The following is a 17,960-nucleotide window of genomic DNA, read 5'->3' as shown; positions in this document are numbered from 1 at the left end:
AACGTTCGAAATTGAAGGTAAGGGGGGGTCGTATTGCTAGCGTAACTCCCCCCCCGGTCTTATTTAGCTCCCCGGTAACTAGGCGATGAAAAATCGATTTTTAAGATTTGCCTTCCAACTCTAAACTTTCCAAAAGTGAGGTACGTGCGGCGGTTCGATCTTTCGCCAAATACGCCGGGTTTTAAAGTCGCCGATGCTTAAGTTTCGACTTCAAAGAAACTCGGTAAAGAACATTTGATAAGAAAGGAAAAAAAACGTATTTTTCTAGCTCAATTTGTTCTAGTTTGAAGTTGGTTTTATCCAGAGATTTTAGGCATATATTTCTACTGACTATATGTTGAGACGAATTTTATAGTTGCTCCCAATACTCCTCACGCTCTAACAGGGAGCTCTTTCTCATTGGTTCCCTAAATCTTACATCATCCGACCCAATAGGCGTCTCAATAAAAGCAGATCAGCGAGTCCCCAAGGAGAGCGTAGAATGAAAAGCTAGGTTTTATTTAGTCCTTGTCTCTTGGTTTTGAAGTGGTGCCGAAAATAAGACCACATTTTAGGCGGTAAAAGTTATATAAAAGTTTACTTCGACAGGACTAACACGTGTGTAAAGGCTTGTCTCTTTTGTGAAAGATTGGTGAAAGTGAAACGCAAAATCTGTTTTACAAGGCGGATTGAAGTTGGCTTAGTTGGTTGGTTACCGGTTGAATTGGCAACCCTGTTACCACCCAACCGAAAATATTTCAGATTATTGACTACGTCATGGGCAAAGCGAAAGGAGAGCGGCGTTTATTGAGACGACTATTGAAGTGCACTCCGGTAACGTTTTTTCTTCCCCCCAACTTGTACCGGGGGAAATTCAACCATCTATCTTGGATTAATTAAACATCACACAGGGTTGGCAAAAACCCGGCAAAAACAGGTTTTTGCCGGGTTTGACATGTTGGAAAAACTGGTGAAAACCGCAGGGTGACCAGGGAAAAGCTTTGAAAATTTGATAGGAAAAATAGGAATTTTAGGGGCGAATTATAGAAAAATATAGGAAACTAAAAAGGCGAATTTTAGGAAAATATAGGAAACTAAATAGGCTAAGAAAAATATGGGAAAAATAATAAGGTAATTGTTGCATATCGGTATACTTCGACTCGAATCACCTAGAATATTGATAATGTTTTGTACACTGCTTTCTTGCATTATTGGATCACTTAGCGGATTTACAAAGCTCGTATATTTCAAGATTTTGTTCGAAAATGGCAGTATTTACACTAGATGATGACACGTACAAAAAAGTTATTTAGTTTCAAAAGACCGTGAAATTATAGGAAAATAGGTTAGAATAAAGGAAATTATAGGAAGGCATTAAAAATATAGGGAAATATAGGAAGTCTGGTCACCCTGAAACCGGAAAAATGGAAAAAACTCTTTTCATGCTAAATTAATCATTGCTATATCTATTAAGAGACTAATTTGGTCATTGCAAATAGGAGAGATGAAAAAAGGCCAGAAGAAAAGTGAATAGAATAGAAGAATATACTGCTTTTATTATTTATTTTTTATTGAATTTTGTCACTAGAGGTGGAAAAAACCATGGAAGTACGATTTTCCACACGGTTTTAACAGGAAAACAATAGGTGGAAAAATCCGCGGAAAAATCTAGTTCCTAGAAAAAACGGCGGTTTTTTCCACCCTTGGCAAAATTGTGCCAACCCTGACATGTGTCAGATTTATAGCCCGGTGTACCGGTAAGATTCAAACCACACCACCGGAGGTCTATCATCAGAATGCCCTACGCCGGCGTCCACAAGCCCGGACAGGTGACAAAAGCAGCATGGGTAGTAGAACCCTACTACTGATGGTCGCACCTTCGACGCAAGCCACTCAACCCAGCAGAACGCGCAGCAATGGGTCGACCAGCTCGCCACTTCGCACACAGCAGTGGGAATGAGAGCGGATGCTCTGGCAACGCCGGCCGACACCCTACCTAGGAAGGTAGGGAGCCAAACCCTTCGGAAAGAGCTCCTAAAGGGGAACGACGAGCACACAGCGGCCCAAGTAACCCGGCACAGCTGGCACCGGAGATCCCGGTGGACTCCAAAAGGCCGGGAAACAGGGTCACCGTGCCCGCATATGGAGGCCCGCCGCCCCACAGCAGGCTACCCAATCCGCCGAGGCGGCCAGTTTGCCTGGACCCACTCCGTTAGTCTGGGCCGAAGCCCAGTATCCAGCCCACACCTGGCCGAAGTCGGAGGTGGAGATAGGACCATTTGGACGGAGCTCCCAGTGCGCCACCGGTAAAGCCACCAGTTATTGCACACTCCGACACCTTGAGGGCCGGCCAACCCTGACAGTGATATACCGCTCCAGCTAAAAACTCCATTAAGTAGCAGAAAAATGGTTGTAAACCCTCTATGAGAGGAAAACGGGAAATCCCCAATGCGCATGCACGAGATGTGTGTCAAACTAGTAGCTCATCTTCACATTTTGAGCCAAGGCTTAGTGACACCACATTCTTTTCACCTAAATAATTTTGAAAAATCTTAATTAATATACTCTCGGACTACAAATTTCAGTAATTAAGTTCTTACCATTGACTCGGTTGCTTATATTGCTTGGTTCTGATGGTGTAATACCTAGCAACTCAAATGTATGATCGCTAAACATTTTTAGTTTCAATTGCTCTGATGGAGAATCGCCATGCCTACGTTTACCTCTCCCCCACATCTCCCCTTGATTTATCGCGCATGCGCTTTAGTCATTTCCGTTTGGGACCACCCGATTTCACCAATAGAGGTTTCATAGCAATAGTTTCCTCGTTTTTGATTCTGTGGTATATCCCTGTGTTAAGTTAAACCAAGCATCTATTTACGTTTTTGAAAATACCGAGGGGCTAGCCACTTGGTATATTAGAAAACGGGCATATGAAACTGATTGTAGACTTTGGTAATGCTACATCTGTAATCAGTACAGTAAAAGTTTGTACAGCCCCGAATACGAAGTTTAGAGAGCTTTGAAACCTTATGTTAATTATTTTATAACTTTCATTTGCTTGCTGTTATTGTGCTATAAGCATAGCTAAAATAATTCTCATAAGTATGAAATTGAATTGTAGCCATAGCCATGCATTTAATCTTACTACGTTTCTTCACCACAAACAAATCAGTAGCCGTAGCTGTTGGCTCAGGTGACATGAAGGGTTGCGTGGTTCTATGAGTATTAGCAAAAGTAACATAAGACCCAAAAGTGTGTCAGATGTACCTTCGCGCCTATTAAAATTTCTAGTGAGACCTAGTAACACTATAGACTACATAACCTACTAGTTGGAATAGTACTAGCAACATTTGTTTTTAGTTTTATTCTTTTTTTGTAATTTAATTTAATTTAATTGTGACGGACTTCATTGTAAACCAGAGCTTTATTGATCTGAATTGGAATATCCATTAAAAGCTTTTTATTATTATTTTTTTATTTATTTATTTATTTATTTATATGAAAAAACAATATCTGCAAAGCCATGAAGCTGACTTGAACGCAGAAAAACAGATTACAAAAGTAAAATATGGTGGTTAATAATAAAATATGAATACATAGATATCAAAACAATGCGAAAAATTATAAAACATAAACAATAAAAAATACAGATAAAAGAAAACAAAAAAAAACACCCAGTCAATTCTCGAACCCCAAAAAGGCCATTAATTTTGAACGGAATAAAGAATAACTTTTTTCGGTGACGATCTCACTAGGAAGCGAATTCCAGTCGTTAATGACACTGCTCGAAAAGAAATTAAAACGGACCGAAGATTTAGATTTGGGTTTACGAAGTTTTAGCGAGTGTCCACGGGTCCTTTTTGATGACGTATTTTCCGACCCCCTTCGTTTCCCTTTTTTACTTTGCGACAAACTCTCATTAACTACTATACCGTTCTGACACACTTTTGGGTCTTATGTTACTTTTGGTATTAGTTTAACTGATTATTATTATTATTATTATTAGCAATTCCATAATCCGGAAGTATAAAAGATTTGGTGATTTCCCCCTATTTGTTGGCAAAACTGTGAATTACAAAATCCTATGTATGCAGAATGTTTACGTCCATGTGGAAAAACTACGTAAACCGCATTTAAATCTCAAATTTAATTATTTAATCTCAAATTAATTAAATCTAAATATTTTACCATGTTAAAAACATTCATTAACTCGTCATTATTATGGCAAAGTAAGCGTTAGTTTTAATATTAAATTTTGCTTTAAATTGCTCTCAATAATAAAATTGACCGTAGGTGTCGCTTTTTCGTAACTTTTTGACGTCACTGTGAAGAAAGGATATAGTAAAATATTTTCTTCTTATGACATTGAGTTAATTATGGTAAAATCTAAAATATTATTTAATACACTCTTAAACGTAGTAACGCTTGTGTTCTGTTTGATAAAAAAATCAATAACAAATTATATATAGTTGTTACTTAGCTGTAATAAAAAAATATATCTAAAGTTTATAAAGATTAAAGAATACCTTTAAAATAGGTTTTTACTTAAGAAAACTTTTATTATTTAGTATAACTATTTATAATGATTTTTTATCAAGGTTTTTCTTAAGAAATATGTATAGAGTACCTTAAAGACTTTTAGTGCCCAATAAAAACCTTACAGAGCTCTAAAATATCTTAAAAAAACAGTTTTTTAGAAATTGTTTTCTAACTAAAATTAAATAGTCCTTATAAAGTGATTACTATGCCAACTTACAAAATATAATAATTTTCTTAAAGTTTTATAAAAAAAGGTATTTAACGGTCTTTAGAAACACTTCTTAAGAAATTGTTTTCTACCCAAAATTAAATAGTCCTTATAAAGGGATTACTATGCCAACTTACAAAATATAATAATTTTCCTAAAGTTTTATAGAAAGGTATTTAACGTTCTTAAGAAATTATTTTATAACCAAAATTAGATAGTCCTTATAAAGTGATTAGTAGGCCAACTTTCAAAAGATATTAATTTTAAATATTAAAAGTCTTAAATTTAAAATATAGCAGTCCTTAAAGTAAGACAGCCCTTTTTATTCCGACGATATCTGCTGAAAAACACCCGTAAAAAATTTTTTATATCGCGTGTCCTACACCGAATTCAACGTATAAACGTCCTTCGCAAACATGTGGAAACGGATCCTGTACAACGACTAAAGCGCGGAGAAAACGTCCATAGTAACCGTATAGTCCATTCACGTCAAAGAGTGGGGGTCACTCTTCGTAACGGATCCCATCCTTTTTGATGTCCCTCCTACCAACACTCATAAATCCGGGAGGCAGAAATGACGAGGCGGACGAGGGATGATCATCATCTCATCCTCAGCGTCCTTCTCATCTCGCCGCGTTCGGGAGCTTCCGAATTAATCAGCTCTCTCTCTCTCTCTCTTTGGAAGACCGAAGTGGAACGTGTCCGCGATTAAATGTGGGAGGAAATGGGCTGTAGAAGGTCCCCCTTTTGGAACAATAATAACTCGCCCTCGGCGAGTGCCCTCTACTAGTAAAAGAAAGAAGCGAAAATACCCCCTCATTTTTAATAGCGAGAATATTCAGCGGAGCTGTACGGTATAGTAGTAGATGATGAACTCGATATATTGATTCGGGAAACTGCTGAGGAAAAAACTACTAGTTCGACATGAAAGAAGTTCGTTATACAAAACTGAAGAGAGCTATATGTTACGGCCAGTGGAAAGCTAATAAATTGATTCTCTCGCTACACTGGCTTACGAATGAACGTACTACGGATATATTTTTTTAAACGTATGTGTGTGTATACGAGGAGCTATCCATCAAACTCAATCGATATATACTACGGAGGAAGCGACCAAACAATGTTATATATTAAATTTCTGCCCTTCTTTCCTGACTTACAAATAACGGGCGCGTAACAAAGGGGAAAATGACGTACCGTTTATCTTAAATATGCAAATTTTTATCGATATATGAATTTTAAATAAAAGAGATTGCGTCTGAAATAAAAAAATCGCTATTTTTCGAGACATGTATTTCGCCAAAAGGAATTGAATAATATTAAATGGATTTTTCCATTAAGACCATTATTTTTCGTTTCTTTCGTAATATTCGGAAAATCAGTTGACCCGAAAAAAATTTGCTCAAACGGAAATTAAATTACACCAAAGAAAAGTTCGCCACGTATTAATATTCGATTAAATCGGAATCATGTACAGAAACATTTGAATTAAATCGCATTCAAATAGAAAAAAATGCTAAATATTTTGAATTTAATTAGTACGTTTTTTAAGGCTGAAAATGAAACTACTTTTTATAAATCTACTGGACCAGAATCATGAACCAAAACCACATTATCAAATGGGATCACTCACCACCGCTTCTACCGTGAGAATCGCAAAGCTTTTCCACCGAAACAGAAATCCTAAGCCTTGGTTTCCACTAGCGCGCGTAACGGCGCGTCACCGAACTTTGGGACGCACCAACGTTGTGGCATTATGACGCGCGCTAGTGGAAACCAAGCTTTAGACGTATTTTGTAATCGAGCATAAATTATTTATTTATGTCTTATTCAACTTGTTTAAACCTAGGAGCAACCAACGCAAGGAGAACGCAGCTAGCCTTTAAACACGCTAACGTAGAGTTGTGTACAAATTTCATTGGACGAGCCTTTACGCTGAACGTTTTAGGGGCGGGGGGGAAGACAATTTCCGAATTTTCCCCTTCCGACGGCGTCTAACCAATGAAAACTGTACACAAGGAAATGCACGACTTTGGACGGGTTGCGTCCTCCTTGTGTGGGGTGCTGTGTTTGTTGCTCCTAGTTTAAACGTTCCACACGCGTTTTGATATTTTAGCGTAAACGGGCCCGAGCGATTAATAATAATAATAATAATCAGCTAGGCTAATACCCAAGGCTCCACCTTAGGCCTAAGTCATCATGTGACTTTTGAAGCCCTTAATTCAGGTGGCCGGGTTACAATGCGTAGGAGGGTGGTGGCAAGCCCTGCATGCCACGAGCTCGAGCCAACAACTCCCTACACTAACTATTACCGTTAACCTAGACAAGTTTTTATGGAAGGGGAAACCGAAGCACTCGGGGGAAACCCCTTAAACCAGTGGGGAGAGAACTTGCAAACTCAACGCAGAAGGAGTTGTTCCGAGTTTTCACCCAGTGCCACAAGCTGGGATCGAACCCGGCTCCTCTTGCTGCGAGGCGAAAGTGCTAACCACCCCGCCACCCGCACGAGCTCCCAGAATTAAAAAAATGTGCGATACTTTTACGCTTAAATATTAAGGAACAAGTCGAACAAGACATGAAGAGTTAATTTCAAAAAATTATTTTGCGGGTTAACATACCGCAACGTGTTTGGGCCTAAATTGCGGGTAAATTATATTGATAATAGACCCTTAAAGGGGAGCGGCTAAGCTTTTCCAAATATGGCCTTATTTCGTATCAAAAGATTAACAAGACGTTCAATATACTAACACGTACCCTTTTTTGTCTTGAAAAAATAGCTTTTGGCCCAAAAAGTTGAAACGAAAAATAACGCCAGGTGTTTGCGAACTATCCTAACTTTTAAAATCGCGCAATTTAGGCTTAGGTCTCTTATAACTGGAACGCGCCGCGCGTGAAAAACATATTTTTTGCGTCTTCAGCAGCGCGCGCTTTTACGTTGTTTTTCTGCCTCACCGACTTCTCACCAGGTGTCGCCACGGACGCACGCTTTTCGATTTCCCGAAATTTCTTTATTTTATTAAAAATTAACCACTCAATATTTTTTTATGCGGTTTTCGACATAAATTTTAGTTTTTAATGGGCTATAGGGCTTTCTAATTGGTTAAAGCCTGACCGTTCCCCTTTAAATAAAACATGTTCAGTGATTTGCCTAGAAATAGTAATACACAGATCTAAGACATAATTATAAAAGCGTTATACGCATTGTAACCCGGCCACCTGAATTAAAGGCTTTAAAAGTTACTCAATGACTTAGGCCTAGGGTGGTGCCTTGGGTATTAGTCTAGCCTAGCCTAGCGTTATATTTTAAAGTACGAGCTGTTTAACATTCACAGTTCTCTTTTCGCTCAGAGTTTCAATCTCCACGCTTTTCGTTACTGGCTTTTGAAACAGCCGCAATTTTTGGAGATGGCTCTTCCAAATTGTTGGCCTGATCCTATAAATATAATACTGCTAACCAACGTTGGTTAACTTCTAATTTCCATGCACTTACAATTCAGGGTTGGCAAAGTGGATACCAGTCCAGTTTATTCCACCCTGTTAAAACCAGTTTAAACCATTTAAAAAAATCCGGATTTTACCAAAATTTCGGCCACTTCATCCAACAATTTCCCGAACAAATCTTTTCTATTCGGTGGGTTATACCCTGGGCGCAATTGCTTTATCATTTCCGTAAAATAGGCATTATGATGTCACTGGCATACTAATAATTTCAACCCAAAATATGTTTCAACTAACAAGTGTAAGACGAGCGCGAAAATTCCCGAAACGTTCTCTCAGGCCAGACTTGGAAATAGTGATATTTTTTACGGGGGCCCTGCGGGCTCCCGACCCCCCTTAAGTTTATTTTTATTGAGAGCCACTGGCCCAAGCGGGGGGGGGGGGGGGGGATTAGGGGAAGAAATTTAAAATTAGGTACGGAAAATTGGAAAATAAAAATTGGTTACGTTACTTACATAACATTTATTAACTTTAAAACAAGCAAGTATATTATAATATCACACATAGTCATTTGTAACGCTAGATCCCGCTCTCGTATAGGGTACAAATCATGTTCCAGAAATTTCCGTAAAATGTTTAATAAATATTTTTTAATTAAATTGAGAGCCCCGGTGGCCCGCAACCCCCGTTCGAATGATTTATTTTAAGAGCCCACTTATTTTTATTAAGAGCCATTGGCCCCAAGACTCCCGCTAATTCCAAGTCTGTCTCAGGCGGTCTACAGATACGAACTATAAGCAGACGACGATTCACTAGTTTTACGTGCTTAAAAGGGCTAGAAATAAGTTAAAAAACGCATATATTATAATTTTTGGAAAAAACCGGATTAATCCAAAAAACCCGGTTTTAACCCACAAAACACCATACCAGAGAATGTTTCTAGAAAAAACCGGTTTTTTGCCAACCCTGTTACAATTGAACTACGATTCCTCTTCCTTACGTTAGCCTCAAATAAAGTAGGAATGGCATTCTTCTTTAAGCGATTTGAAGATGGAATGGTTTTGGGATCAATTCCCAGCAAAGTTCCAAAACTACGTTCGTAGCAGTTAATATTGATATGAAGCGAACACAGTGGATGAACGCTCAAAAACCTTGCAAGTTGGTCCGCCCATGTTTGACAATCACTTAGCTCTAATTTATACGTTCGAAGGCAAAGTGTGAAATATGATACTAGTATCGTGGCTGGTACTTTCACATTCTGGAGCTATGCACTTTCGTTTGGGTCTCATTATCAAAGGCCTTGTTATATACCCAAATAAGACAAACCTAAACAAAATGTACTGGTATCCAAAACCGTTTAAAATAACAATTAAATTTTTAAAATACCTTGAATGATAGGAGTACTGAAAATAAATAAATCTGGACTTTGATGAAAGCAATAATAACGAAATACTTGGCAACGAAATCGCTATGAATAGCACCGTTTGGAACGAGAAAAACAACAGCATTACCGCATGCACTTCTTAGCTCGGGAGGCAATAAAAATAATTAAACCAAATCACAAGCAAACCGTAAAAAAGACAAAATTTAAATTTTTGGGGATGAAATTGGTTCCAATGTTAACCATTCGACTCCTTTTAAATTTAGTATATTATTTGTAAAATGAACGGGTATTTTAAGTATCCAATAATTTTGGATCAAGTTCCAACATTTTACCCAAGATTTTACCAAATAAATTGCAATAACGTGAAAGGTTCGTGCATTGTAACTAGTAAAATCCAATATTTTAAATAACATTTGCTAAAGTTCCTACATTGTAGCAATTAAATGCGTTTGGATAAAGTTACTACATTTAAAAAAACTATTATTAAAACATATTTAATAATAATAAACAATAATAATAAGCTACGCTAATACTCAGGCCTAAGTCATCAAAAACCCGTCAGGTTTTCGTCGAACGAAATTTAAGCAGAATAATTTTCTATATAAGCAGACGACAACGCTAGATTATACTCCCTCTACAACTCCTTTCAAGGGATTTCAATGTTAATTTACCATGGAGAGAGTAAAAATATTATGCGATTTTAGACAAAGTGTACGGGATTTTCGTAAATGTCCGACCCCTCGACGTAAACAACCATCATACATAGAATTATCGTTTTCAGAAATGGCTTCAGCGAGGCACCGGGACGCCGGGTATAAATTTAATTATATATTTAAATTAACTTAACGGTAATTTTATGTAAAATGAGTTACATTTTGGGAAAGCCCAACATTCGATTAATAAGAAAAATAAAAAAGTACTTAGGTTTGAAACCCAAAAGTTAATTTGCAACTAGCTCTTTAATATTTCAATATACATGTAGAATGGCTCGTTCAATTTCACACGCGCCTCTTGAAAGAAAAAGAGCGCTCGTGCTATCAACTTTAGACTTAGAAATAAAACTAACATAAACACTTGACCATTTTATTCCGTGACTCGCACGCACTGCTGGCGGCATTCATTTAAACGCCTATTATTAAATTACGTTCAGCATTCTCCAAATTATCATATTATTTATAAGTAGGAACTTCGATCGTGTATATTGCGCGCGTGTTTAAAATTTGAGTGGACATCTTTCCAATATCGAACAGAGTGGCGCTACAAGTAGGGCTGCTCTAAACTAAGCTCTAAGACCGTCTAGAAACGAATCCAGTTATTTATTTATCCAACATTAAATTAAATAACATTAAACGTTTTCATATCCTTATTTAACCTCTTTACAACTTATTATATTATCTATAATAACCCAAGTTAGAGCTATAATTTAAAATTTAAATGATTCACCGAGCAGATAATTAGCGTTTATACGTAAAATTGACCAATGTATCAATTATCGAGTGGAAATCGTTGCCAATCTTGGAACGAAAAGCGAGAAATATTCAGTTAATTTTAAGTAAGCCTTGAGTGAAAATAAAATATGGATTTCCGAGCGAGACACTGCATAGGAGGCAGCAGACAGAATGAAAAGAAAAGAAATACGAATTTCAGGCAATTTATTCCCGAGAATGTCAATAGAATATTTTGCATGTAAACAGAAGGAACGTTATGCTAACGACTCTTTCCAGCCCCCCCCCCCGCCCCCCAAAAGAAGAAGAAGCTTTCTAACAAACGGCACGTGCTGGGGGGGGGGGGTGAAATGGGGTTGATTATCTCGATACCTAGACGGAGAGAGTGGAATGCAATGTCCTATATTATTTCAATTTTCAATTGAAATTTTTATCCCTTTATTTTGTCAACAACAAAAACGAGCATGATTTTCATTATGGAAATTACGTCTAGGGAATATTATTTGCTTTAGTCCCATTCGACCGAAATCCCATTCGACCGAAGGCGGTTTTTGAGGTGTCCCATTCGACCGAATTCCGCCGAAACGTGCGGTTTTTATGTGTCCCATTCGACCGAACGCTTTTATGTGTCCCATTCGACCGAACGCTGCTATATAAATTGGCTTTTGCTATGTTTTCAATTTAGTTACTGAAGTCGTTTGCAATGGAGCGGATAGCTAATAAAGGAGGGTATTTATACTTAACCAACTCTAACCTAACCTAACCTAACCTAACCTAACCTAAACATGGATCTTCGATAGTACATACCTTATAAATAAAATACCAAATCACCCCGCCAATTGGGCTACATTTTAAAATTCTTTCGGTCGAATGGGATTTCGGTCGAATGGGAATAAACGTATTATTTGACCAATAAAAAGTCCAAGGATTTTAGACAAAAACCACTAGGTCGTGATGAAAATGAGCTACCAGAGACCAGGTTGAAGAACTAATCACTCGAAAAGTACTCATGCTAGAGTATCAAAATTTCCGAGACATACTCATCTTGTAGGAGTCTTTAGAATGTTTAACCCATGGTTCAAAGTGATTCAAAGTTTATCTCGAAAACCGATGGATTTAAAGAAATGGTTCCAATTTGAAAGGTTTTCATCATGATGTTTTGCATTGGGTTACACTTAAAATTTCAATTCACACAATTTTCAAAGTGGAACCATTTACATGGAGAAAATATGTTTTAATATTAAGTAAATATCCCTACGGATTTTACATGATTAGGCTTATAGTAATACACGTAAAATAGTTTCTTTTTAATATCCTAGATTGTACACTGACAAGGAGAGTACCCGAGGTGTTTATTTCCGATTTTGTTCAAAGTCGGACGTAATGTAGACCTATATGAGATATGAAATTTCCCAAAAGGAGGCGTTGCACTACCCATTCGATTTGCCATGGCGACCGAAAATGTTTTTGACCACTTAAAACAAAAAAATCTCCATTTAAAAAAGCATGGGATTTTCTTGGTTTCATAGGGACGTACGAAAATGTTTAAAAAAAATTAAAATCACGAAATGGGTAATTTGGACCACATACAGGTAAATTTCATCAAGTTTGCATAAATTGGAACATCTTTGGGTAAAATAAGGAAAAAAATCGTATTTTTGTTTAAAGTGGTCGAAAACATTTTCGGTTTGCCATGGTAAATCGAATGGGTAGTGCAACGTCTCCTTTTGGGAAATTTCATATCTCATATAGGTCTACATTACGGCCGACATTGAACAAAATCGGCAATAAACACCTCGGGTACTCTCCTTGTGAGTAGAATGTTATCGTGCTTGATAATAGTATATTTCGCTTTGGGTATATTTAGACACTAGGGGGCTCTGTTCTAAGAACTAACGTCGTAAGCGCAATAGCTTTGAAAGTCAGTTAGTTTATAATTTTCTCTAATTGACATACTAATTGTTATTATGTTACTTATGGATATACAATAAATTACTTCAATTTCCAACAAATTGAAATATTGATCCAAAAATTATAATCAGTCAATAAAAAAATCTCTAAAAAGTGGGTGCTAGAATATGCTTAGAACTTAACCTCTTATTATATTATTTATATTTAAAAACCGCCATATCGTAGTTATTCTGTGTTTTTTGTTTGTTTTTTTTTTGTTTTTTAAACTATTAAAAAATATATAAAAAACCAATTTTAAAATTAATTAAATGAAAAGACACTTAAAACGGTTTTAAAATTCACAATTTATTTATTTAAAAAAACCGACGTTTCGGAGGAACTGTACGGGATTTTTACAAGTCTGACAGTATAATGATAAAACTTTGGGACGAAAAAACATTTATGCACTTTATACATATAGTGGCTACTGTTCTATAGCCGCGAGCGTTTTTTCCCGAAGGCGAGTCGACCGTCGAAGGGTTATATGAGCAACGGGCTCCTTCCTTCGCACGCGGAATGGGGGATTCTGCGAGAATAAGAATTGGTTTGTTGTGTGGGAGAGGGTGAGGACCATAAAAACATTTAAAAAGTGGAGAAAACGTGGATAAGTTAAAGGGACCATCGTCACGGTTTAAACATTGCGCAGATTATTTTTTTTAAATTTCGATAGATTCGCGTATGTGCATTAAAATGAGTTTTATGTAATTTTGGTTGAGCTAGTATGTCTATTGAGTCCCACCTAGCATTATGGCCAAAAACACGAAGGTGTTCGCTAAGGGGATAATTATTGTACGGCTGTTTATATTTTGGTGTTCTTTAAGCCTTTGATGAAATGGGCGACGGCATTGCCCAATGTAATAATCACCCCATTCACAGGAGATTTTATAAATTATGGCCTTGTCGAGGAGGGCAGTTGGTTCTTTGTTATTACATAATAAAGCTGCCAATTTGGGTGGTGGCAGATAAATAGGATCGAGTCCTACTGATTTAAGATTTTTGGCTATTTTTTGAGAGAAGCCAGGATAAAAGGGGATACATGCTGGGATGAAAGATTTTTTACGTTTGGAAAATTAATTGTTAAAACCTTTTACAATGAGAGCTATAAGCCACTCGAAGACTTGGCCCCCTATCCCCGATGTTCAAATCTCAAATCCCTATATGTAATACTAATAAAATTTGATTTGGTTTGATATTCAAGCAGATTTCCGGGACTACGGCTACCCCGACTTATCGTTCTACGGACAGCAACATCAACAAATGGAACTCTCCAAAGAGAAGAGCTCTTCCACGCCAGTGGGGCTGTCGGTGGACGCGCCACCTTCTCCAGGGACCATCGCCATCGTGGACGCTGGTTTCGCGACGGCGGAGTCCATCGAAGCGCCGCCTTCCAGAGACGAGGATGACCACAAAGGCGGCCACACCGTCGACTTACCGCGTACCAGGAGATCGGACTACTTGAGCAAGCTAACCAAAGACATCCCCAGCAAGAGCAACCAGACTCAACAGCAACCACAAGGGGTGGGTTGCACGAGACACGAATTGTACGTCGACTTTGAGAAGATCGGCTGGTCGTCGTGGATCATATCGCCCAAAGGTTACAACGCTTTCTACTGCAAAGGCGAGTGCGCTTTCCCGTTGGGTCAGAACCAATGGCCCACCAACCACGCCACGGTACAGAGCATAGTCCACGAGTTGAAACTGACTCCGGACGTGGGCACGCCGTGTTGCGTCCCCAACAAACTGTATTCCATCAGTTTACTGTACTTTGACGAACAAGGAAATGTCATTTTGAAACAGTACGACGACATGGTGGCGTCCAGTTGCGGTTGCCACTGACCAAAAGAAACTGCCCGCGTCGCGTGACCAGCGATACCTGGTCTAATAACACCGTGACTTATACATGTTTACCGATAAAGGACGCGCGAAGCTAACCGATGCCTCAAATATTTTACTTTACAAACACAAAATTCTACGGACTTGGCAAGGCTACAAAACGCGACTTAGTTTTGAGAACGAAAGTTTAAACAAATGAGAAAAGTAGACATAGCGGCTTTAACTGCTAATTTGACCTAAACAAATATCATCTTTGTATAAACAAAAACAACCAATTAACATCAGTTTTGTCCTTTAGGTATATTCATAGTCGCACACGGTTAATTTAAAGTGCCAAATAGATCAAGCCCCACCCAGTTTTATTAAATACAAAAATATAATCAAACTAGTTCCATATTACCTTCCTTAAATTGTAAGAAGCCATGGCTAAAACCAGATGGAGCCATTATCACGTTACAGCGCCATCTAACGGAAAGAAAATTTAATAAATTCTTTCCATAAACTTGAAAAATATCTTCAATTAAATTTAACGATATAATCAAAAATTTATAAAATGGAGACGAATTTAATTACAATTAATTTTTCTCCATTAGGTCGCTCTGTCAAATCAAGTACTTAAATAAAACCTCCAAAAATTCCAAATAAGTAGAAACAGCGCCAAAAGTATAATTTTTTTTATAAAAAAATTATAAGAATTATATAAAAATTCCACAATAATTACCATAATCGATAATAATACGCCTGCAGGATTGAAATTGTAGAGTGCACAAATTAAACCATTTCTATAAAAAAATAAGTTTAACGAGTCAAGAATTGTTATTGAATGAATGAAATAAAAATTAACTTGGCAAAAAAAGAAAAATATGAATAAAACTTTTGTGCTTCCAAACATTAATTAAAAAAATAAAGACTTTTCGAAAACAAATATACCGAAATTATGTAAAAAAAATATTAAAAATAATGTATTAAAATATTTCCATGAAATAAGAAATAATGATTATTTGCATTTCACAATATTTTCCTAAAATCCCGAGGAATATAAACAAATAAATAGGGGTTTTATCGAACACCACTTTAAAAGAACGAAAATAATAGGGGTCTTATACGTATCCATTTTCAATTTGATTTTGGAAATTTCTTGAAATCCCTGGATCAACACTCGGATGAAAGTGTCATCCTTCAATTTGAAAAGGAGCCAACCTAAAATACCACCCACGGGTACCACCTCGAAAACTCTCTTCGAGTTGGAAACCACCCGCGTTTCTCGAGCCAATCGATACCGATATCATTTAGATAAATATAGGCAAATTTCCTGTTTCCATAGCTATATCCAGACAACATTTTTCCAATAGCGCGATGGTCCGAGTCGTAGTTGACGCTTATACAATCGGTGGTATTTGGCGGGATCACATTTCCGCCAATTTCGACCCGGACCAGTACGGATACGTGTATTTCGGCAAACAGATCGTATCGGATCGCGTAGTTCAGTCGAATGCGGTATTCAGGGTGAAGTTTAGGTCCGGAGTAAGAACGGGTAGTTGTCAGGTAACCGAGAGAAGGTACCACCAAAGTTGTGTCAACATTAATACGGACTGATACAAATAAAAGTATGGTCACTCTGGCACCTGTACATCGAAGATACGCGAGTGCCGATCGAGTGGGCAAAGCTCGTCCCACCGCCGTTGCCTACTGACATCTCCTTTAAGCCGTTAGAACGGGTGACTCTGGGGAGCGACCATGCCACGAACGATCAATATACAGGGACAGAGTTAAGTATTAAACGTAGTCAGAAATATATATTCAGCGGGCGGCGGCCATTGACGGGGGAAATGAGTCAGACGTGGCTAATGTGTCGTCCAAAAGACGTTTTGACAAGGATAGACCTCCTTAATGCAATATCGTCGCGTCGAGTAAAAGGGGCTTTGTTTCCATTTGCAGAAATTGGCCCGTTGCTTGGCCAGGATCTAAGCCATAATACGTCAGCTGGATAATGGAACGAATTCATTGTTGCATTTTGCAAAGGACAATTTACTCGTGCCAGGCTATAGTGTCACCTCACTTTCAATCACTTTGCTTATAATAAAATCAGCTAGGCTAATACCCAAGGCACCACCTTAGGCCTAACAAGGAGACATCCCGAAGTGTAACCCACCGATTTTGTTCAAACTCGGGGGATTGGTAGACCTTCGTGTATCATGAAAAATTCTAAAGGGAATTTATTCAATGGGCAACCATTTTGCCATGGCAACGAAAAATGTTTTTGACAACACAAAATATTAAATTTTCCCATTGAAAATAACATTTTGACCTCAAATTGATCAAAAGTTGATCAATTTTGATGTTTTTGTTATTAATTTTTATAAATTTTTTAAATTTTTGGCATTTTCGAAATTTTGAAATTTGTTAAAATTTTTCACTAGGAATCGGTCAGAATCCCAAGTTATTTTCAATGGGAAAATTTCCATTTGTTGTTGTCAAAACCATTTTCCGTTGCCATGGCAAAACGGTTGCCCATTGAATAAATTCCCTTTAGGATTTTTCAAGTTCCACGAAGGTCTACCAATCCCCCGAGTTTGAACAAAATCGGTGGGTTATACTTCGGGATGTCTCCTTGTAAGTCATCCTGCAACGTTTGAAACAATTAATTAAGGTGGCCGGGTTACAATGCGTAGGAGGGTGGTGGCAAGCCCTTCATACCACCTCAACAAGTTTTTATGGAAAGGGGAAACCGAAGAGCTCGTGGGAAAACGCCTTAAACCAGTGGGGAGAGAACTTGCGAACTCAACGTGGAAGGAGTCGTTCCGAGTTTTTACCCAGTGCCACAAGCTGGGATCGACCCCGGCTCCTCTGGCTGCGAGTTGAAAGTGCTAGCCACTCCGTCAATTTTAAATCGCACCTTGTGGCACTGACATTGTGAGTGAACGAATCCTCCTGAGGTTTGCGAGTTTTCGCCCCATTCTATAGTGATTAACTGTAATAGTGAATGTATTTATTTAGCTGTTGGCTGTCGTGGCATCAACACCCTCCTACGCAGTTTAAGCCATCTAGATTAATGACATTAAAGATCGCTAGCTGACTTAGGCCTTTGGTGATGCCTTAGGTATTAGGCTAGCTAATTTTTGTTATTAGTACTGTGTGTATCTCGGATGGCAGAAATGGGCGTGGCTTAGGTTAATTGTCG

General features: G+C 37.9%; 1 protein-coding gene across 1 annotated transcript in view; it reads left to right on the top strand.

Moving 5' to 3' along the window:
* LOC149926620 (bone morphogenetic protein 4-like) overlaps nucleotides 1-15,683 on the top strand; it is a 57,042-nt gene extending 41,359 nt beyond the window's left edge. Inside the window, exon 5 of the mRNA XM_090158173.1 lies at nucleotides 14,148-15,683. Within this exon, the coding sequence (XP_090014299.1) occupies nucleotides 14,148-14,782 (635 nt within the window). The 3' untranslated portion in view covers nucleotides 14,783-15,683. The remainder of the gene's footprint in view (nucleotides 1-14,147) is intronic.
* The last annotated feature ends 2,277 nt before the right edge of the window (nucleotides 15,684-17,960 follow it).

The sequence above is a fragment of the Leiobunum rupestre genome, chromosome 9, assembly GCF_980474605.1.
Source record: "Leiobunum rupestre chromosome 9, qqLeiRupe1.1.hap1, whole genome shotgun sequence".
In the NCBI taxonomy this organism is placed as follows: domain Eukaryota; kingdom Metazoa; phylum Arthropoda; class Arachnida; order Opiliones; family Sclerosomatidae; genus Leiobunum; species Leiobunum rupestre.
This window is presented reverse-complemented; position numbering and strand designations above follow the sequence as displayed.